This window comes from Scyliorhinus torazame, chromosome 1 (genome assembly GCF_047496885.1).
Source record: "Scyliorhinus torazame isolate Kashiwa2021f chromosome 1, sScyTor2.1, whole genome shotgun sequence".
Lineage (NCBI taxonomy): Eukaryota > Metazoa > Chordata > Chondrichthyes > Carcharhiniformes > Scyliorhinidae > Scyliorhinus > Scyliorhinus torazame.
In genome coordinates, this window is record NC_092707.1 from 333,739,146 (window position 1) to 333,763,157 (window position 24,012).

Here is a 24,012-nt window from a genome sequence, read left to right on the forward strand (position 1 = left end):
TCAGTTTTTGCAGTTTTGTACTTAAGTTCTTTCAAGAGAAGTGTTGGTCCCTTTCCTCCCCTTATTATATGGTTTTATACTCATTTATATATCGAGGCTAGACAGCAGTCAAGGAATGAAAAAGCTAAGTCACGGATATTTAATCTACCTGCTATATCAACAATAACTTGCATTTAAAATAGTTTCTTTAATATGCAAAACTGAGGCATGAGGAAAAAATATATTGTCTGCCAAAGGACCGATTAGGTAGTACGAGGAGGAATTGGTCAGAGCTGGGTTTAAGAAAAGATTAGAAGGATAATTATTTTAAAAACATTGCCTGGAAACCTGAATTGAACTTTTTAAAAACAGACTTTTTAAAAAGAGACTAAACTCAAGAGCCCAAGATTACTAACCCCAACTTGTCTTACTATACATGTAAAATCCCATTGCAACTCTCGCTGTCAGGTGGCCATAAACAAAATTTGCATCTCATGAATGCTGATTATAACAGCTGCCCGCCGGCATCCTGTCAGGCCTTTTGATCTTGCGTCATGCCAGCGGAAAATTATGTTGGCGTCAAACCTGATTGTTAATGGTTGGCATGCACAAGGCAGTCCTCAGTTCGCCAGAAACTGTGCGGTGAGTGCAACAACGTTCTTCCATAGTACTGCTCCTGATGCTCTGTTCGCCACTCTGCAGTGCAGACTGGTTCCTGTCTCCATCCCCATGTTAAATATGGCGCTGGGAACTTCATACCTGTCAGTTGAGGATCCATGGATGAATCGGCTGCCGACTCGCGTGTGCCTAATTAATGCTTCCAAGTGCAGGATCTGGCATGGGATCCCGCTAATCTGGTCGGTGAGACAGGCGTAGTCTGTGCTGCCTGTCACTGGATTTGGTCTCAAAATGAAAGAATTCCACCCTATGGTAGAGACAGATTGTGTGTGTGGGGGGGGGGAGAATTCGCACGAGGAAGTTCTTGAGAACAAAGAGACAGTCTCTTTAAATAGAACTGTGGATAGAAAGAACAGCTGCTCAAAAGAGAAAGTACTTCAGAGTTAATGGACACCTGTTGAGCAATACAATAGAATCCGCAGAGGGAGGCTATTTGGCCCATTGACTCTGCACTAACCCGCCAATAGACTCTGTTTCCCCACCAATCCCTTGCTAGCGATCCGTGATGGAAGGGGGGGGGCTGCAGGGGCTGGTTTAGCACAGTGGGCTAGACAGCTGGCTTGTAATGCAGAACAAGGCCAGCAGCGCGGGTTCAATTCCCGTACCGGCCTCCCCGAACAGGCGCCAGAATGTGGTGACTAGGGGCTTTTCACAGTAACTTCATTGAAGCCTACTTGTGACAACAAGCGATTATTATTAACTATATTCTGAGATCGGGGGGCCCTTTTAAAAAGAGAGCCTCGATCTCTGAGGGGGAACTGTCAGCGAGATTAGACCCCACTCCTCTCAGATGCACACATGGTAGTACAGTGGTTAGCACAGTTGCTTCATAGCTCTAGGGTCCCAGGTTTGATTCCCAGCTTGGATCAGTGTCTGTGCGGAGTTTGCATTTTCTCCCCATGTCTGCGTGGGCTCCAGTGTGGTGATATGCATCACTGTAAAGACATAAGGGGTTAATGTAAATACATGTAGACTAGCTAGACACTAGAGGGAGCACCAGAGACATGACACACAGACACTCAACCAGTAGAACAGATAGATACGACATGACCAATGGGCATTCACGATACACACAGAGGTGACACGACCACAGGAGGGCATTACACCAACCCATATATAAGGACACAACACACATGATCTTCCTCTTTCCAGTGGAGACTCTGAGTACAGACACAGGGTTGATTGAACATCACTCCCACCACATGGATTGTAGCAGACTGGTTAGATCATCTGAGTAGCTATAGCAGGATTAACAGTAGCGTCGAATCGAAGTAGGAGAATTGTTAATAGTTTAATAAACGTGTTAAACATCTCCACATCAAGGAAGCAGCTTATGCTATGACACGAGCATAACAAAACATGATTCCAGGAGTGGACTGTTAAATCCATATAGTTTCAACTCAGCGAACAGTGACAACCAGCAACAAAAGCCAGGCAAGATGATGTTCGGGATTCCGATTCCACAGCAGCTCCAGTACCAAGGCAATATCAGTGAAAACTGGCGTTGGTTCCGGCAGAGAATCTAGATCTACCTGGTAGCGTGCGACCTAGATGGCGTGGCGGATGCAGAGAAAATAATGCTTCTACTTACCATCGCGGGTCCAGAAGCAGCTAAAATCTTCCAGACCTTCAAATACTCAAAGGGTCAAAACAAGAGCGATTTCCAGGCAGTCCTGGACAGATTCCAAGAATTCTGCGAGGAACATACAAAAAGAAAACGTAAAAGAGGCGCCAAAACTCACCGCGAGGTAGGCTGGCAGCAAGGAACGGCAGTTTTGAATTGCAGCCATCTTGGGACAGGAGCTGCACATGTGCAGTTGCGCAAAGAGCGCACAGAACAGGAAGGCCCGTGTGCGCATGCGCGAGAAGCCACGCATGCGCAATTGAAAAGAAGGCCCCAAGTAAAGGAACAGCGATATGCGCAATCGCTTCGTACGCTCTATGTCACATGCGTCATGACGTCAGAGGCCCCAGACCTCGCCCACTTAAAGGGGAAATGTCCCAAATCACAAAAGAAATCTCTTAAAGCCGTAAAACAAGCTTCTTTCACCTGGAATGACAGCACAATGCCTCAAATTCAACCAGGAACTGAAAGTAACGTCCGCAAAACCCTGCAACAAGCAGTTAGCACCGCCCAAACCAATGACACAGACCTTGAATACTACGACACCTACCTTTATTCTTTCTCTGGACACCGCGAGCCCCATGCCAGCTCCGACACAAACTGTGATGATATGGTCCTAGAGGACTACGACTCGGACGAAGGTTTTTTCATGAGAAATGGCGACCTCCGTACTGAATGCGACGCAGACACGGATTCGTTCTTCGGATTTGAGGATCTTCAGCCCAGCATATACGACATCCCGACTCGTGAGTGCAGGATTATACTGCGGCCTGACACCAAGAGACAGAGAGCGGTACAAGCCCACAGAGAGCCTGCTGCCACACAGAGAGTGGTCCACGCACCGTGAAGAGTCCCCAACTCCACGATAGAAGACACACAAGACTCCACACCGCAGTCCTTGCATGAACAAGAAGTGACTCCAGTGTCACAAGCCTCCACAGCGAGCTCGTTGTCAGACTCCACGATTGAAGAAACGCAAGACTCCAGAGCGCAGTCCTTGCAGGAACAAGACCATGAAGGTCTAGCAACCTCCTCTAACCAACTAGCAGCAGACGATGCAAGTCTGCCATGCTCAAGTAAACAGCAAGAAGACTATGACAGTCTACCACGCTCCAGTGCACAGCAGGACGACCATGACGGTCTATCATGCTCCAGTGAAGAACAAAGCGACTATGACAGTCCAAGCCCAAATGAACAACACAGTGACTATGACGGTCCACCCACATTGTCTGAGCCACAAGGAGAAGACTCTGACAGTATACCCAGCCCAAGTGAACAACAAGAAGCTACTAAGGCTCTATCCACTGTATGTGAGATGAGTGACGACAGCATCCCACTTCCCATGCAAGATGTGCAATGTGACAGACCTCAGCTAGTGTGTACAGAGGCACTCGACGATCACTGTGAGACCACTGGTGACACCACGTTACTTCCAACCTCATTGCTCAAACCTTTCCACAAGTCAATGCATCCCTGCATGTTCCGACTCCAGACATGGAGCTTCAAGAAATCTCAGCTGACTCCAATGAACCTGCTAAGACTCTGGACGGGGAGCACCAACAAACCAACACTGACTCAGGTGAAACAGACCAGACTCCAGGTGGAGAGCAACCAAACGCCAACTCTGATTCACGTAAGTCGGACTTTACTCCAGACAGGGAGTGTCGCAACCTCAGTGATGGCACGCTCAGGGTGACAGCCGATGCCACAATGACAGGAGATGGATCACTTAACAATTACACTGGGTCAGTAATAACAAGTAGTGGCTACAGTCCAAGAGGAATACACGAATATTCACCACAGCTATATCCTTCCAAGTCACACCCACACATTCTTTCCACGCCAGCAGTGCAGTCAATGACAGCTTATGCTGGACAGACCCAGTATTCAGGCATGCAGCAGTCTATGCAGCATATTCTTAAACTGGCCAGCACTAAGGATCGCCCACTTATGGAATCAAGACCAAAGGAGGACTACCGCAAGCACAATCTTGCACTGCAGACAGGATGCCTTAGTTACAGCCCAGGATTTGCTGCACCCCAGCCTGGCCAAATGGCATATTCCTATCAGATGCAAGGTTCTAGTTTCTCACCATCACCTGGTATTTATGCGAGCTGCAATTCTGTTTCCAATTCGACAAGCTTCAACAGTTCTCATCAGGATTACCCTTACTACACAACATTTGGCCAAAACCAGTATGCACAGTTTTATCCAACTTCCACATATGGCACATACATGACCTCGAATTATACTGTTGATGGTACCTCTTCAACGTTAACGACTTATCGGCTACAAGATTCCATCCAACATCACCATCACAAACATCGAAAAAAAAGACTCCAAATCAGACAGCAAAGTGATTTGACCACTTCTTGGTTCCTGATACACAGGGACACCGATGGCGTTCACAAGGACATGCCACCGTCAAACTCACCACCCCACCAAGAGAGACATTTGACCATGATGATTGAAGGGTTTTGGTCTCGCACATTTGATTTGGACTCATTGTTTAATCACTATTCTCATGACATGTACGTACCATAACTTATCTACCTGTTTTTTGTTCAATTTTCTTTTAAGTGTACAGAAAATATGTAACATGTAAAAAAGGGGGGATGTGGTGATATGCATCACTGTAAAGACACACGGGGTTAATGTAAATACATGTAGACAAACTAGACACTAGAGGGAGCACCAGAGGACCACAGGAGGGCATTACACCAACCCATATATAAGGACACAACACACATGATCTTCCTCTTTCCAGTGGAGACTCTGAGTACAGACACAGGGTTGATTGAACATCACTCCCACCTCATGGATTGTAGCAGACTGGTTAGATCATCTGAGTAGCTATAGCAGGATTAACAGTAGCGTCGAATCCAAGTAGGAGAATTGTTAATAGTTTAATAAACGTGTTAAAGTTATCTCCAAGTCTGAACCTTCCTTTGTCAGAGTGCACATCAAGGAAGCAGCTTATGCTACGACAAGAGCATAACAAAACAGGGGGGCCCTTTAAAAAGAGAGCCTCAATCTCTGAGGAGGGGGACCTGTCAGCGAGATTAGACCCCACCCCTCTCGGGTACGGGGGCACGGCAGTACAGTGGTTAGCACAGTTGCTTCATAGCTCCAGGGTTCCAGGTTTGATTCCCAGCTTGGGTCACTGTCTGTGTGGAGTTTGCACTTTCTCCCCGTGTCTGCATGGGCTCCAGTTTCCTCCCACAGTCCAAAGATGTGCAGGTTAGATGAATTGGCCATGCTAAATTGCCCTTAGTGTCCAAACAGTTAGGTGGGGTTACGGGGATAAGGTGGAGGTGTGTGCGTAGATAAGGTGCTCTTTCCAAGGGCCGATGCAGACTTGATGGGCCGAATGGCAGCCTTCTGCACTGTATATTCTATGAGGTCCACGTGAATCTTGATCACTGTTTGAAAATGTATAATGCCACTGAATGGCATAAAAACCCCAGTCCTTGTTAACAAAACTTCTGTGTGCTGTTGAATGGCACGTCAACTTCACTCCTAAAACCAGAGGGACTCAGTCCTGATTCTCTATTGGCGGGAGGACTTAATCAACAAACAAGAATTACTCCCATTATCTTGGGTATTTTTAAAAAATTCCTTTTGAAAGCATCGTAGTAATGAATAGCAAGAGTTATTCTTGACTTTTTTTTTAATGGTTCAAATGTATTTTATTCAGCTCTGTTTATTCCGATTCTCTTTGTATTAGAAATTTGACATAAAAGCCAGTTTTACTAACAACTTTTTTCTGACAGAATATTCAGGAGGAAAGAAACTGTCTTAACAACCAGCTTCATCAGAATTCTACACAAATTCACCAACTAGAAGATGAACTAAAGAAGAACAAACAGGAATTTAATCGTTTCAGAAATTTTGGAGAAGAGATGAAAAGTAAAACTCTTAAATCTTATGTCTATGTGAAATATATAACGTTTAACAAAGCTGGTTAAGTTAAAGGGCGGATTTTCCAGCCCTTCCCACAGGCAGGATCTTCCGGTCCTACCAAAGGCAACCCCTTGCGGCAGGTTCCCTGCCAGTGAGATGCGCGGAACAACGTCGTAGACATCAGAACCAGAAGATCCTGCTGGCGGCCAAAGATAGGCCGTCTCCGCTGCCGGAAAATCCCACCCAAAATATTCCCCATCAAGTTGGATTTAAAAAGAATTGTGTAAGAGTCTGCTCTGTTGTAGGAGATTTTGCACTCCTAATCATAGAATTTACAGTGCAGAAGGAGGCAATTTGGCCCATCGAGTCTGCACCGGCCCTTGGAAGCAGCACCCTACCCAAGGTTAATACCTCCACCCTATCCCGCTTAACCCTGTAACCCCCGCCTATCCTTAAAGAGCAATATAGCATGTCCAATCCACCTAACCTGCACATCTTTGGACTGTGGAAGGAAACCGGAGCACCCAGAGGAAACCCACGCAGACATGGGCAGAAAGTGCAAACTCCACACAGTCACCCGAGGCCGGAATTGAACCCGGGTCCCTGGAGCTGTGAGGCAGCTGTGCTAAACACTGTGCCGCCCCTTTCCTAAAACGATGTGATAAATTAAAACAACTTTCCCATAAGCAAATGTAATAATGGTGGAATATGTTCCAGAGCTGTATTTTTTCCATTAAAGGTCTACCGGCTGCCTTGAACCTAAGTGGCCCAAAGATATTCTTAAAACTTGCTGAGTGTTTCTAGCTTGCCACCTCTTCCAACCCTCCCTGTCACCACTTCCCTTCCCTAACCATCTCACTCACTCCTTCCCTTCTGCTCCCTGCTTTCTTCTACCCACCTTGCTCCGCCCCTCTCGCCACCCCTCTCTCGAGCCCTCAGAGGGAGGGCGAGAGAGGCGGGAAGCAATGAGGATTCAGAAGAATGATGGCCGATGAGCATGTGTGTAGGGGCGAGTAGGAGGATCAGAGAGGGAAGCAGTAGATTGCGAGGGGTAAGTAGCGTTTCTTTTAATATAAAAAAAAGACCAAGCATGTATAACAACCATGCTAAAACTAAAATGGAGGCAGCACTATTCAGGGAATGCCTCTAATTTACAAACTGCTAAAATCTAAATGTGCTATTAAATGGAGGACACCTTTATTTTAATTGAGCCCAATTGCTTTGTGTCTCCATTAATCAGCTATGGGACTGATTTTGTGCAGCCCCATTTAAATGTTGATCCACATCTTGTCCTGATCTACGTAGCTTTTAAACAGATTCTAGAACAATGTTGAAGGTTATTGAGTCTACTCAGATTTTCTTTAGGGCTGACCACTCGTGACTTCATAGTCAGCAGCAGCTCCTCGCTAAATATGCAGATCTGAAATGGTAGCTTCCTACTGGCAAGGGAAAATAAAACTGTAAATTCAGGTGATTCTGACAAAGCTGCGTTGCTTCTTTGCTTAAACTGTATTAAATATTTAATACCGGGACTGGGTTAGCTTAGTTGGCTGGGCGGCTAGTTTGTAATGCAGAGCAAGGCCAACCGCGCAGCTTCAATTTCCGTATCTGCTGAGGTTATTCATGAAGGCCCACCATCTCAACTTTGCCCCTCACCTGAGATGTGGTGATCCTCAGGTTATATCACTAGTCAGCTCTCCCCTCAAAGGGGAATCAGCCTACCTAGTCATCTGGGACTATGACAACTTTATTTTTTACTATTAAATATTTCATCCATCCATTCATCCCTTTCAACTTAACTATAAAAATTGGTTTCATTAACATAGGGCGCGATTCTTTTGCCGCTTTGCACTCAAGCGAGAACACAACGCGGCCAGAGAATCCCAAGGGAGGCCTCCAGTGGACTTCCCGGCATCTTCCATACCTTGCAGAATTCACCCAACTTCCTCGAGACATCGGAGTCGGAACTCGGCCCAAAATGGGCCGGACCAAATGACTCTTGCGGAAGTAGGTCTTACTACTTTGGGCAGCACGGTAGCATTGTGGATAGCACAAATGCTTCACAGCTCCAAGGTCCCAGGTTCCATTCCGGCTTGGGTCACTGTCTGTGCGGAGTCTGCACATCCTCCCCGTGTGTGCGTGGGTTTCCTCCGGGTGCTCCGGTTTCCTCCCACAGTCCAAAGATGTGCGGGTTAGGTGGATTGGCCATGCTAAATTGCCCATAGTGTCCAAAATTGCCCTTAGTGTTGGGTGGGGTTACTGGGTTATGGGGATAGGGTGGAGGTGTGGACCTTGGGTGGGGTGCTCTTTCCAAGAGCCGGTGCAGACTCGATGGGCCGAATGGCCTCCTTCTGCACTGTAAGTTCTATGATTCTATGATACTTACTTACGACCTACATGCCCGGGATCCACTGGCCTCCGTCGATTCTCTGATCCCTAGGGAGGCTGCAGCCTGGCGCCGCTACGTGCTGGTCCATACATACATGGACCAGGAGGAATGACACCCAGGGCGTCTCCCGGGCCATCGGAGATGACCCAAGCTGGGTGGTCAGGGTAAGTGCAGGGTAGCTTCCTGGCCCTCCGCCTGGAACGTGCGCTCCTTGGCACTGCCCAGCTGGCACTTTGGCACTGCCAAAGTACCTGGGTGACACTGCCAAGTCACTGGAACACTGCCTGGGTGCCAGGGTGGCAGTGCAAGGGTGCCCGAGTGCCGGGGTAGCACTGCCAGGTGTCAGAGCCCAAGGGGGGCCATGCCCATGAAATGAGGGTGGAGTGGAGTGTTTGAAGGGTGGGTGCAGGCCAGGTAAGAAGGGGCCTCGGGGATTGGAGGGGTGATGGGTGGGGGTTCTGGAAGGGAGGGGGTGATGTAAGGGGGGTTGGGGCCCCAGTGGTATCCGCACTTGGGGAGTGTGGGGTAGTGTCCATGTGTGTGGTGGGTGTCATTGCCCATGGGTGGGGGGGTTGTGGGGGACCCACAACCTCACTTCGAGATCAGGGCACCATTTCAAAATGTCGGCCCGATCTCTAAGTGTGGGCTTAACTGGGGAGAAACTCCCCAGGGCCAAAAAAGCGACTAAGTGTCATTGAATGGCGATGGGGAACTCGTCGGCAGAGCCGGCGGGAAACTCCCTGGAAAACCTGCCACAAATTAACTTAGAAATTTTGGGGGTAGAATTGTGCCCATAGAATTTTGTTTTTAAATTGTTTCTCGGACAGTTTTTTCTACCTTAAATAAAATACTTCGGCTACAGGTAGAAATAAATTCTACCAATGCCAGAATTTAAAATCTTGCTTGCTATTTTGAGAGTGATCGGCAAGGATAAGTGCCACTTCTTTGGTCCATTGATAATTAAAAGAGTACAAAATGGAGCTCAAAATAATTGTTATAATTTAAATATTTTCCAATGTATTATAATTGGGACTGATGAACTTTCAAAACAAGTGTATATCATGATGCCATGATGGAAAGCTGAGGTGAGATGGCCCTAAGTCAACGTAACTTTGTATGATTAAAAACAAGAAACTCTGGGGGCGGGATTCTCCAAAACCGCGGCAGAGTGTCCATGCCGTCGTATACACGATCGCGTTTTACGACGGCATGAACGGGCCGCTGCCAGGGCTAATTCAGGCCCCTACAGCGGCCAGCACGGCGCTGGAGCAGTTTGCGCCGCTCCAGCTGCCGATCCCGGCGCGAACTGTGCGTCGCGGGATCCGCACATGCGCAGTGGCCTCCTTCAACACGCCGGCGCCGACGCAACATGGCAAAGGGCTACAGGGGTTGGCGCGTAGGAAAGGAGGCCCCCAGCCAGAGAGGCCGGCCCGCCGATCGGTGGGCCCCGATCGCAGGCCAGGCCACATCGGAGTGCCAATCCCCCACAGGCTGCCCCCCAACCCTTCCACGCCGTGTTCCCGCCGCTGAGAGCAGGTTAGAAAGGCACCGGCGGGATTCGTTTTTTTTTCCACAGCCAGAGAATTGGCGGGCCGGTCACGTAGGGCGGGCCGGTCGCGTAGTGCGACCTGCGCTGCGCCAACCACGCCGGCACCAATAGGGCGTGCTGTGTCGGGGCGGCGTGGCCCGGTTGCGGGGATTCTCCGGCCCAGCCCAGGGCTGGGAGAATCCTGCCCGTGATGTCTTATTTTAAAATGTTATGATCCAATTTGTAGCAGAATGGCTGTATTCATCATCAGCGGTTAGCACTGCTGCCTCACAGTGCCAGGACCCGCTTTCAATTTCGACCTTGGGTGACTGTGTGGAGTTTGCATATTCTCCCCGTGTCTATGTTGGTTTCCTCTGAGTGCTCCGGTTTCCTCCCACAGTCCAAAGACATGCAGGTTAGGTTGATTGGCCATGATAAATTGCCTTTCGTGACCAAAAAGGTTAGGAGGGGTTATTGGGTTACGGGGATAGGGTGGAAGTAAGGGCTTAAGGGTGCTGACTCGATGGGCTGAATGGCCTCCTTCTGCACTGTATGTTCTATTTCTGCTGCAACTTCTTTTAAGAGCCTAGGATGCAAGCCATCATGTCCAGGGGAACCTGGCAGCCTTTCCTGCCCATAAGTCCTATGTTTTAGCCCCAGGCAGGAATGTTCCCTTCCAGTCGGGGAACACTTCAGCAGTCAAGGGCATTCAGCATCTGATCTACAGGTAAGCGTCCTCCAAGGCGGCCTTGAGGACGAGTGACAACGCAGAATCGCCAAGCAGAAACTTATAGCCAAGTTCCACACACATGAATACGGCCTCAACTGGGACCTGGGATTCATGTCGCATTACATTCATCCCCCACCATCTGACCTGTGCTTGCAAAATCCTACCAACTGTCCTGGCTTGAGACCATTCACACCTCTTTAACCTGTGATTATCCCTCTCTCCAGTTGCTCCGTCTGGACCTGTAGACTTAATCACCTGCAAAGACTCGCATTCAATGGATCGTATTGCATCTTTGACTATATATATGTGTTTCTGGAACCCACCGCTTCATTCACCTGAGGAAGGAGCAGTGTTCCAAAAGCTAGTGATTCGGGTTGGACTTTAACCTGGTGTTGTAAGACTCCTAACAGTTTGGAGAAAAAAACCCATAAAACTTATTAACCAATCACCTAACCTCTCACGTCATTAGTGCTTCTAAGCTTCAATTCTCACTGTCCCTTGCTCCCTTTCTCAGAATGACTTATAAAAAGCCAGAACAGCACTTTTTCCTTCCCTCGTCAAATTCCCAACTTCTGTAGAAGCAGCACTCTGGATACTGGCCGGGATAAATGCAGGAGGGCTTTGTTAACAAATGGAGGCCATAGACCTGAATCACCTCTTGCTGACCAGGTAACCAGTTCTAACTAGCCGCCGAATTAACTGCAGCTGCCACGAGCAGGCAGATTGATTACCACTGACTAACATTGAAAGAAACTTGTTAATTGCATACTTGACTAGATTTCAGAAGTTGATCAAACTTTCAACACTTAGCATTTTCTCAGTCACCACTCTCAAATTCCCAAGGTGAGTGCATTGTAGTAGCTACTCTGGATCCATTAAAAAAACACAATTTTATCAATTTGTAATGGGTTTGATTTCCTTAGGGTAGTACATACAGCACATATAAGAAAATTGTAAAACAGTATGGAAAGAGCGTATTTACAACTTCTTCCCCAGAGCATACCGAGAAAACATCCCTCTCTAAACATAGCATTTTGAATATTAATTAACTCTATTGCCATGTGACCTCCTATTTTTACCGTGAGTTTTGATTTACTAATGAAATTGATTTCTATATACCTTTCACCTTTTTTAGATAACAACAATATTCAGGAAGCCGAGATAAAAAACCTACGAGAAAAACTAGATGAACAGAACAAGTCGATGCATATAAATACGGAGAAACTTGAACAACAAATTTCACATCTGAAAATGGAACTTGCCTCTGCTTTTAAGGATGTAAAAGAGAAAGAAAGAAATTCCGAGCAGCTGAATGTTCAAGTTGGTACAATGGAAAATGAAATTGAAGAACTGCAGAAAAATATGCAATTAAGAGAAAAGGCATTTCAAGCACTAAAGGAGGAAAGTAGTTCCTTGACACAGTGGAAGGTGCAGAATATGCATATTGTAAATGATTTTCAATGTGAAAAGGAGGTAATGGAAAACAAAATTAAAGAACTGCAACAAAGTCTTGAAGTTTCTGTGAACAAAAATCAACAACAAGAACAGAATCTAGAGATTTATCAGTGCAAGAGTGAACAGCAATCTGAAAAGCTTAAATCTCTTGAAGATGAAAAGGAGAATTTGCAAAGCCAGACTGATAATCTTAAGAATACGCTGGACAATAAAACAGCTGAGTTAGATACACAAAAGCAGGCCTTTGAAGAATTCATGAAAAAAGCAAGGCAAGAGGAACAAAAACATGGAAAGGAAGTAGAAAACCTACACTTGAGCATTTCTCAGCTAACAGCACATAAAGCTGAACTGGAGAAAAACTTGCAAGAAGAAACCAACAAAGTTGTGAAATTAGAAGAATCTCAAGGTATGTTATGTGCTGATTATGAAAATATCAGTACTCTGGCGAAATCAAAAGATTGCTTTATTGAACTGAAGGAAACTGAAATTTTGAATTTGAAGGACCAAATTTTGCAGACCACAAATAATCTCAAAGAGCAGCTTGCCAAGGTTGACGCAGAGAAAAATCATTTTATGCAAGAGTATGAAAAAAGCTTACTTGACAACCTTGAAATTGAAAATATAAAGTCAACACTAGAAAATTACCAGCATGACATTTCTAGCTTCAAGGAGCAGATTGCTTCTCAAGAGTCCTCTATCAAGCTTGAAAAACAGCAACGATCTGAGATGGAGAGTAAGTATGAAACCCTATTAAAACTGCGAGAAGAATTGGAAGAAAAAAATGAGGAGACAGAAAAGAAATATCAGATCTTGCAAGCCGATGTGGAGCAAAAAATTCACCAGCTGAAAATACAACATGCTGAAGCATTACAGGAAACCATAAATGAGAAAGATAAATATATTCAAAATATTGCACAAGAACTTGAGACCAATACGAATAATCTGAAATGTTTGCAGATAACCAACAAAGAGTTAGAAGCAAAGCTGGAAGTTTGTCTTCAGTTTGAGAAGTGCATTCAGGAAAAAGAAGAGTTAATTAGTTTGAAGGAAAAAGAACTCGGACAGCTTGTTGAGGAAAATGAAGAACTGAAAAGCTCCATCAACACTGTGATGCAGGAAAATGTGGAATTGAACAAAATAAATTCTAGTTTTGCTGATGTAGTGAAAAGTGAAGCAACGTTGCAAGAACAGACTAAAAAATATGAAGAAGACGCTGCTACCAAAGAGAACACACTTAAAGAGCTAAAAACTCTGCATGAAGAACTAACTGTAAAACAAAGATTGTTGGAAAAAACCGTAGCAGACAAAGAAAATGCTATGAAGCAATTATCAGATAAGATAAATGAAAAGGTCATTAAGGAAGATGGATTAATATATCAGCATGCTGCATTAGAAGAAGAACTAAAACATCTTGGTGAAAAATGTATTGCTTTGGAAGAAAATAAAGATTTCTTGGAAAAGCAGTTACATGAGAGATCACAGGAGTTAATGAAGAAAATTACAGAAGTTGAGGAGCTGGAAAGAAACCATGTTGTGTGTTCTACTGAATATAATGCCAAAATTGTAGGCTATGAAGAAAAGATTAAAACAATGATTGAAGAAATGAAGGGACTGCAGACACAGCTAAAGAAGATGGACGAAATTGATAATTTAAAAAAGGAACTTTCTGAATCTTGTGCTAGGCAAAATAAAATCCTAGAAGAGCACAATGAACTCCTTCAGGAAAAAGAACAATTGACAGATCTGATAAAAAAGCAAGTTGAAAACGAAACTATGTTTGCAACAAAATTAGAAAATCTAGAAAACGATTTGATTATAGCGCAGTCTGAAAATATAAAAAATAGTAAGTTAATTGCAGAGAAAACTCTTACTTCAGACCAATTGAAAGATACAGTAATAACAAAAGAAACTGAACTTCAAAAGTTTCAAGCTCAACTCCAGCTTCTCCAGATGGATCTTGAAGATAAAGAAGCCTCTTTGGAATCTTATATTTCCCAACTAGAGCATCTGCAAACTGAGAATAGCAATGTGGAGAGTAAGTTTCAGCATTGTGAGGAGAATCGGACTCTTCTACAGAAAGAATTACGTGCAGTGCGGGCAGAGATGGAAGCTATGGATTTAAAATTTAGTGTAAGCAAGGACAGTGAAGAATTGTTACGGGAACAAATAACTCTGCAGAAGCAAACTATTGAAGAGTTGAAGAGTGAATTTAAAAAACAAAAAGAGGATCTTGATTCCTTGGAAATCCAGCTTGCTAAAAGCCAGAATGCAGAGAAGCAATGTCAGCTGAAAGAAAAAGATATAAAACAGCTTCAAGAAAAGCTGTTTCAGTCTGAAATACAGATAAGTGACTTAATGTGTCGTAATGGCGATATTGAATCTCAAATGGAAGCGCGACATCAAGAGTTAAAAACACAAATGCAAATTACTTTGAGCAATATGGAGAATACTCTGCAACAGAGTGAGGAGCAAAGAACACTTGTACAAAAGGACTTGAGTAAAGTGCAGTCCGAATTATCATCTATGCACTTGCATTTCATTGAAAGCAAAAATCGTGAAGAATATTTGATGGAACAGATAGCTCTGCAGAAGAAAACTATTGAGGACCTGACGAGTGAAATTGAAAAATGTAAAGAACAAGAAGCTCGTCTCAATTCAATGGTGTCTGAGTTACAGTCTCTAATTGCAACTTTGGAAACTGAAAAGGCATCATTGTTGAGTAAAGTAGATTTCACACACAAAGTTATTGATTTAGGTGCTCAAGAATACACAGCTGTAAAAGAAATGATTGTGTCCCAAGAAACTAGACACCAAAACATTCCAGAAGAGAAAGCGATGGCTGACAACGTTGTTGAGAATGAACCATCAGGTGAAAAGAGAAGCCTTTTGAACACCATTGATAAAAGTAACTATGTAGTGGAAGAATTAAAGGCAGAATTGTCGTTATTACAGAGTAACTTGATTGAAACACAATCTGCTTTATCCGGAACAAAGACTGAAAAAGAAACACTGCAATCTCAATTGAGAGTACTTGAATCATCACTAGACAATGCACAGATTCATATGTCAGCACAGAAAGAGCACTTAGAGCAGCTGGAGAATGTAATTCAGGAAAAAGGTGATGAAGTAATTTTACTCCAGCAGCAGCTAAAAGAGAATTCAACTAACTTGACTGTAAATGACCAGACTACCATGCCTGTTAAGGACACTCACCTGAAGCTGAGAACTGTGGAACTGGAAGATTGTCATGTGACTTCGGAGCAGTCCACTACATTGCTCAAAGAACTTCAGAAACAGCAAGATTCTGTAGATCAAACCTGGAAATTGCATCAAACCTTAGCCGCAACAAGACAAGAACTTGAATCTCTGAAACAACAGCATTCATTTGAAATTGAGGAATGGCAGCTGAAGTTAACCAATCGAACAACTGAGATGGAAAACAAGTTGGTGGCACAGAAACAGCAGACCGAATTAATATCTGCAGAGTTAGAAGATGCGAGGATCCAGCTTCAATCTCTGGATCTCAGTACTCAGTCATTGCTGTATGCTAGCTACCTTTCTGAAGAGAGTACCCCACGCAAGGTGACTAATAAAAATAAATATTTTAACTATGCAGTATGTGTTCAAATGAGGATAGTAAATGCTATAGTTAACTTAAGTATATGCTATAACTCATGTAAATCATTTGTTTTGGTTCATGGAGGAAATCACAGCTGTGCCTGGTTTTATCCATAATCAGCATCATCAAACAAGTATTTCCTTCCAGCAGTGACTATAAAATGGTGTTCAGAAATAGCAATCATAGCTTTCCCCTTGCAGGCAATACCAGTTAACTCAATCCATTTGTGGTGCTCTCTGTTGCTCAATATGAAATTACATAGAAGGCATTGGAGCCTGTGATCGATCTTCTGTACAATACAGAATGTGTATGTAACCAATGAGCCATCAGGAGAGCTGAAATTCAATGGAATACTTGTTTTGTTTTGGCAAGTTATGGAATAATAGCATGAGTAAATATTTTCAACTTGCCCTACACTTGTAATATTGAAAAATGCTTCAACTGAGATTCAAACGTTATAATATATGTACTTAACTAATTTAAAAACATAACCGTGGGTTTTGAATTTTTTTTGAGCAATTTGGACATTTTTATCAACATGTGGGCAGCACTGTAGCATTGTGGTTAGCACAATTGCTTCACAGCTCCAGGGTCCCAGGTTAGATTCCCGGCTTGGGTCACTGTCTGTGCGGAGTCGGCATGTTCTCCCCGTGTGTGCGTGGGTTTCCTCCGGGTGCTCCGGTTTCCTCCCACAGTCCAAAGATGTGCAGGTTAGGTGGATTGGCCGTGCTAAATTGTCCTTAGTGTCCAAAATTGCCCTTAGTGTTGGGTGGGGTAACTGGGTAATGAGGATAGGGTGGAGGTGTGGGTTTGGGTAGGGTGCTCTTTCCAAGAGCCGGTGCAGACTCAATGGTCCGAATGGCCTCCTTCAGCACTGTAAATTCTGTGATATGCTATACTGGAATCAAAAATACCACCAGCATGCATATTTCCAGAAAGAACAAAATTATATTTCAATAGTACCTGTCACTGATCTAGAACATCTACAACATACTTGGAACCCCCTTTTTAATAAAATGTGAGAAATGCTTGGATGCTAGGAATAATCTAGCAATGTATTTTTAATGTAATAATTTTCTGTTTTACTTATTTAAATGTTGCTGTTTCATTAGATCAGGTTTGGCCATACATATTTAAAATTACTTGTCTTCTTTGGTTTACAAAGATTGATGTTTTAATTACAACTATTTTTGTTTTTCAGTTAAAGCGTACTGATTCAAAGAAACAACAAAGAGAGTTGACTTTGACCACTGGTCAGTTGGAATTGGTTAACATTCTGAATGTGGCCCCTGACAGTAAAGTACAAAGGGAGCAGAAAGCTAGTTTGCAGTCTGGCACAACAAGCAAAAGCCCTGGATACTGCACCATACATTTTGGTAATGCTGAGAATGTCAGCAAGGACATTGATGATGAATTGAATGAAATTAACATTAAAAAAGAGCAAGTAGTTGAACAGATCCACTTAGCTGATGAAGTAATTAGTGTTCCAGTGGAATGTCAATCAACCTGTGAAATCCCCATTGGTTCGCAGTTACAGTTTGAACAGGAGTCTGGACAAATTCTACATCTCCTTCCAGATGAAGAAATTAAGAAAGTAACTGAAGCGCTACTCAGCGAAATGGAGAATTTGCGTTCCAAGCTAGATAGCCATCAAAATGAACTGTTTTTCAAAGCTGCTGCTTACACTGAGTTAGAAAAGAAAATGCTTTTGTTTGAAGAGGAGAAGCAGCATCTATGTAATGAGTTGAAGTCCTCTGCTCTTGAAAATCAGAATCTTTCTGACAAAGTAAAATATTTGGAGGAAGAACTCATTAATATGACGTTACAGCTGAATGTGGATAAAGTTAAATTGTCTGATGTGACCAAGGCGTTGGAGAGCCTGGAGGTGGATAAAAAAGACAGAAATGAGCAAGTCCTTGAATTAGAAAATGAACTGAAGCGAACTAAATCTGATAAAACTAACTTAGAAAAACATATCCTTGAAATGGAAGTTGACTTGGATGAATTGCAGACCAGAAAGCAGTCTTTAGGAAAAGAACTCGAATCAAGTCAAAGGACCATTTCTGTTCAGGTGGAAAAGTTGACTGAGCTTGAAGCAGAAAATAATGGGGTTATTCTGGAACTTAGCACTTTAGCTAAGACAAATAATGAGTTGGAACAAACCAGTAAAAGGCGAGAGGTAAAAGTTCAAGAGCTTGAAGCAGAGAAAATCTATAATTCCAGTACAATTTGGGGGCTTGAAGCTGAAGTAAAGAAACTAACCAATAAGCTACAAGCTGTTGCTGAACAAATGAAAAATGTTTCAAAGGAAAAAGAAGATATGATCCAGGAAGTCCAATATTTGGAGAAGAATTCTATGTTGGACATAGAAGGAAGGGAGGAAATGCAGCAGCAATTGAATCAGTTGAAGAAGGAAAACCTATCCATGGTGGAGCAGACTGAAGCCATGCAAAACAAACTTAATACAGTAGAACTTGAAAAGTTGAAACTACTCCAATCCTTGGAGTCCTCTAAGTTGCAGAAAGGTGAAATTGCGGCAAGATTAAACTCCACCGAGACAGAAGTAGCTGAAATGCGGCCTGCCATTGAGAAACTTAAAGTGCGTATTGAAGCAGATCAAAATAAAAGTCGACATATGGCTGAAAAACTCAAAATCGGTGAACGAAAAGCAGACTCCCTTCAAGACAGAATTGAGGCACTTGAACGGGAGCTGCAGACCTCGGAAGAAAATATGGAGCAAATAATATTGCAAGCTGAAACTGCAAAGGAGCAGGTTGAGACACTAAAGGAAGAGAAGGAAACAATTACTGAAAAATTGGAGCTATTGACTCTGGACCTTAATTCCCTCCTTTCGGAGAAACAATCTTTGGAGAAACAATTGCAACAAAGCCAGGAAAAGCTAGAAAAACATTGCTCAAATTTATCAGGGAAATTCGAAGCATCTGAAAAGGAAAAACTCAATATGACAGAAATCTATGAAAGTTCTGTTAATGAGCTGCAGTCTCAAATTAGCCATTTAAATGAACAAGTAAAAATGTGCCACAAAGAGGTGGAAAAATTGAAAGAAAATGAGAAAAATAACCTCAATCAAAACTCAAATTTAGAATGTGAAAAAATCCGGCTATCCAACCAAATTCATGAAACTGATAGATTAAATGTGGAACTACAATCTGCAAGTACAATACTAAGTAAAGATCTTCAAGTAATTCAACAGCAGGTGAACAAGCACATAGAAGAGAAAGAGAAACATCAGCAACAAATTGCAGATCTGGAGCAGTTGAAGCAAAAGGATTCCAAGGATTTGTGTACCTTGCAAATCGAGGTGGAGAATTTAAAGAGAGAAAGAGAGAACTTGCAGACAGCAGCAGCTGAATCTCAGCAAGCAGCACAAGATCTGTCAGCTAAGCATCGGGTCATGCAAGAGACTAAGGAAAAGTCAGAGAAACTACTACAAAATGAACTACAGGTTTCTCAGTTGCAAGCTTCGGAACTTCTTAGTCAGGTATAATTTTACCAAAAATACTTGATTAGCTCTTTGGTTTAGATGATTTTTTCTGTTAATCATATAGCATTTCCACATTTAATACTCTTCCACAATAACTTCAAAATCCTTTTGAATGAATCTATACACAAGTCACAAGCACACAAGAATTAGGAGTAGACCATTTGGCCCTTGAGCTGACTCCACTATTGAATAAGACCATGATTGAACTGATTGTAGCCTCAACTCCACTTTCCTGCCTGCCCCCACCCCACATGAGCCCTGACTCTCTTGTTGATCAAAAACCTGTCTAACTCAGCTTTGAATATATTCCGTGACTCAGCCTGCTCTCTAGGAAGAGAATTCCACAGACGAACGGCCCTCTGTTGAGGAAAAAAATATTTCCACCTCTCAGTCTTAAAAGGGAGTCGCTAATTTTTAAACTGTGCCCCCCTAGCTCCACACACCCCCAACAGGGGAAACATCCTCTCGGTATGTTTCAATAAGTTCACCTCTCCTTTTAAACTCTAATTGGTACTGATCTAAGCCATTCAACCTTTCCTCATAAGCTAACTCCTCCATCCCAGGAATTGGTTGAGTGAACCTTCTCTGAACTACCTCAAAGTCTACTTCTCTGTTTTTAATTGCTGTGAAAGGAAATCCTGTAGATTTCTCAATTGAACAGGAATCATAGAATTGCTACAGTGCAGAAGGATGCCATTGGGCCCAGTGTACCTGCACTGGCTCTCCAAATGAGCATTATGACTTCATGCCATTCTCCTGCCATTTCCCGGTACCCTTGCACATTGTTTCTATTTAAATGATCGTCTAATGTCCTCTTGAATGCCTCGATTGAATCTTTCTCCAGCATAACTCCAGGCAATGCATTCCAAACCCGGACCACTTGCTGTATGAAAAGGTATCTTCTCACATCATACTCCTTTTTGCAAATCACGTTAAATCTGCTCTCTCGTTCTCGATTCTTTTGTGAACGGGAACCGTTTCTCCCTATCTACTCTGTGCAGCTCCCTCATGATTTTGAACATCTCTATCAAATCTTCTCTTATGCTTTTTCTCTCCAAGAACAATCCCAACGTCTTCAATCTATCCTCAGAACTGAAGTTTTTTTAATTCCTGGAACCATTCTTGTAAAATTCTTCTGCACTCTCCAATTTGTTCACATCCTTCCCATAGTGTGGTTCCCAGAACTATACACAGGGCTACCAGGGCAGGTCAAAGATTAGGAATCCTATGGCGAGTACCTTACTTCCTGACGCCCCCCCCCCAAGCCTGTTCACCATCTACAAGTCAGGAGGTAATGGAATACTCTCCACTTGCCTGGATGAGTACAGTGCCAACAACACTCAAGAAGCTCGACACCATCCAGGACAAAGCAGTCCGCTTGATTACCCTTCCACAAACATTCAAATCCTCCACTACCGACGAACAGTGGCAGCCGTGTGTACCATTGACAAGATGTACTGCGGTCACCAAGGTTCCTTAGTAAGCACCTTCCAAACCCAGCTGTCTTGGCACGTTCAATGATCTATGCAAATATACACCCAGGTTCTTCTTCTTCTGCACACTCTTTATTTTGTATTATCTGTCCCTATTTTGTATTATCTGTCCCTATGTTCACCCTATCAAAATGCATCACTTCCCCACATCAAACTTTATCTGCCTACTCAAACTTGTCTGTCCTTTTGAAGTTGCGTACTAGCCTTGCAGTTTACAATGCACCTTTTTTGTTCTTTAGCTCTGCCAAATTGATTCTGTCCTTCAACCCTTTGGAACATCCTCTTTGTCTAGCATTGCAAAATTCTCCTTAACCAATATTGGCACCCCTCCTCCTTTTCTTCCTTCCCTGTCTTTACTGAAACCTTATACTCAGGAACATTTAACAGCCAGTCCTGTGCATCATTGGACCAGGTCTCTCTGATTGTCACAACATCATATTTCCATCTGGCAATGTGCACATGTAACTCACCAATCTTATTTACCATTTTCCATGCATTCACATATTTGCACAGTAACCCTGATTTTAAATTTACTTACTTTCTCCCTTACTCTGACTCCACCTATCAACTTTCTCTATACTAGTGCTACCTTTCTCGCCCTGTATTTTGTGCACCCTAATATTCCTCTCTCAATAATCTCTCTTGGATCGCACATCTCTGCCGAGTTAGTTTAAAGTCCTTCCAACAGCACCAACAAAACGCCCCTCAAGGAACTCAGCCCCAGCACTGTTCAGATGCAATCCATTTGGCTTGTACGGGTGCCATCTTCCCCAGAGTCAGTCACTAGAACATAAGAAATAGAATCAGGAGATAGGCCACCAACCCCTTCAGGCCTGCCCCGCAATTCGGTACGATTATGGCTGATCTATGCCGGCCTCAACTCTTTTATGTGCCATTTTCTCATAGCCCTCTATTCCTTAATCTATTAAATAATTATCCACCTCCACTTTAAATATTTCTAATGATCCAGTATCCACCATCCTCCGGGGCAGAGGATTCCAGAGATTCAACGCCCTCTGCGAGAAGAAATTTCTGTGCACCTCAGTTTTAAATGTCTGGACCGTTATCTTGTGGCTATGTCCCCTTGTTCGGGACTCTCCCATTAGTGAAAACATCTCACCATCTACCCTGTCAATCCCTCTCAGAATCTTGTATAATTGAATAAGGTCACCCCTCATTCTTATAAAAGCCTAGGAATACAGATCCAGGCTATTTAGTCTTTCTTGATAGGACAACCCTCTCCTTCCAGGAATTAGCCTCATTTGGACTGCCTCCAAAATATCGTATCCTTTCTTAAGCAAGGGACCAAAACTGTATGCAATATCCCCGGTGAGGCCTCACCAACCAATACCAGAATTTGCAGCTTCGAGGTAGGGTTTAAATCGGATGAATTAGCGAAACAAGTATTTTGGTTACTGATTTCTAGAATGGGAACAGTAATGCCCCGATATTGCAGTGAAATGCAAAAATACAAAAGCTGCTGCCAGTTGATTGAACTGCTAGCAAACAGCAATCTGCGAATAACTGAACTGATGAGAATTTCCCATTTTCCAGTGTAATGTGCTGTTAAAAATCCTTGAATAAATTAGGCCTTGTTAATGAAGTGTAACTTTTTAACAGCGTACTAACTCATTCCTGGTGTTTAACTATCTATTTGCCCCATGAAAATTAATTTAATATTTAAATATTGCCAATTTTTTCCATAATGAAATCCGATACTTTAAAATATTCTTGAGTTTGTTTATGATTTTTCAGCTTATAATGTGCATGAAGTACTCTTGATTTAGTTTCTGTAAAATCTATATAAAGATGAGGATAATCAGTGCATTGTACTTCCTAGTTTGTTATCTGAGAATTCTTCAGTGTAATTGGCTGTTTATTTTGTACAGTTAAGATCTGTATAGCTGGATGCCTGGAGATCCCTTGGCATGGCGCTAGGCTCACAGTAATATTGAGACTGGAGAAATACAATTGGCAAATCATCAAATCTTTGTGGGCAGATTTCTTCAATGTCAGCAGCGAGTATTTTGCTGCTGGCTGCAAAGCCCATGCTGTTGTCTAGTGCCTTAAAATAACTATTTTGATACTCATGCAAGTTACCTCTTCCAAGTTAATCTTTTGTATAGTCAGATTAAATGTATAATGAAAACTGGGTGATAGATAAACTTCTTCAAAATGCTATAACGTTTAATTTAAACAACCATAATATCTTTTAGGTAAAGGATCTTACAGAGAATAACCATAAACTCCAGGATGATTTATGCATAATCAATGAAAAGATGCTGAAAATGCAGCAGGAATTTGATGCAGAGAAGAACTTGATTTCAGCACAACTGGAAGAGTTCAGCAATCAGACCAAGAACTTTAAGGTTCAGTATCAAAAAATTCCACCCATTGGCCATTTGCCAAAAATCAATGTTTCCCCTGTATTTTAATCAACAAAAAAATGTAAAGTCTAGATATATTTTTAGTGCAGCTGCGACAGTATTAACCTACAAAAATACTGAGCAGCAAATAAAACTTTGTTCACAAGAAATAAATGCTTCCAAAATGTACTGCTATAAGACTAAGTATTTGCTTGCAGGAATAGATTTTGGAAAGTACAAAAGCAATATTTTTGTACAAGCTAGCCAGGCCATATTTTTAGGGTAATAAAAACTAGCTATGCCCATGGTCTTTAATCTAAGAAGAAGAATATATTTTTTCTTTCAAGTATTTTCTCCTCTTCCCAACTGTGTCACATCGGACGTGACTTAGCGCGGGCGGGGGGGGGGGGGGGGGGGGCATTTTTGTCGCATTTAGCGGGGTGTTTCTCGAAGCCTACAGCGCCAAGAACGATCCTGGTATTAAACGGGACACTTTTGGGCCTCAGCGAGGAAAGTCCCAATGAAGCCGCACTTTCATTTCCTGCACTGACGAGCTGAACTCAGCTTATCAGTGCAGGAAGAGATTGGGTAGCAATTTTTAAATAATCCACGGCCGCCGGAACCCCCAGCTGCAACTCGAGCACCCCAGGGCCTCCGATCACCTGGGGGACCCGAGACCCTCGACGCCCCCCCCCCCCCCCAGTGCCATTATGCCTGGCCTTGGGAGACTCTGGCATAAACAT

At 43.2% G+C, this 24,012-nt stretch overlaps 1 protein-coding gene across 6 annotated transcripts in view; it reads left to right on the forward strand.

The window, feature by feature from the left end:
• cenpf (centromere protein F) overlaps window positions 1-24,012 on the forward strand; it is a 133,920-nt gene that overhangs the window by 59,395 nt on the left and 50,513 nt on the right. For all 6 annotated transcript variants that reach the window (XM_072509026.1, XM_072509042.1, XM_072509051.1 and 3 more), the window contains exons 11-14: window positions 6,055-6,190; window positions 11,967-15,868; window positions 17,107-19,407; window positions 23,120-23,272. In XM_072509026.1, the coding sequence (XP_072365127.1) occupies window positions 6,055-6,190; window positions 11,967-15,868; window positions 17,107-19,407; window positions 23,120-23,272 (6,492 nt within the window). The remainder of the gene's footprint in view (window positions 1-6,054; window positions 6,191-11,966; window positions 15,869-17,106; window positions 19,408-23,119; window positions 23,273-24,012) is intronic.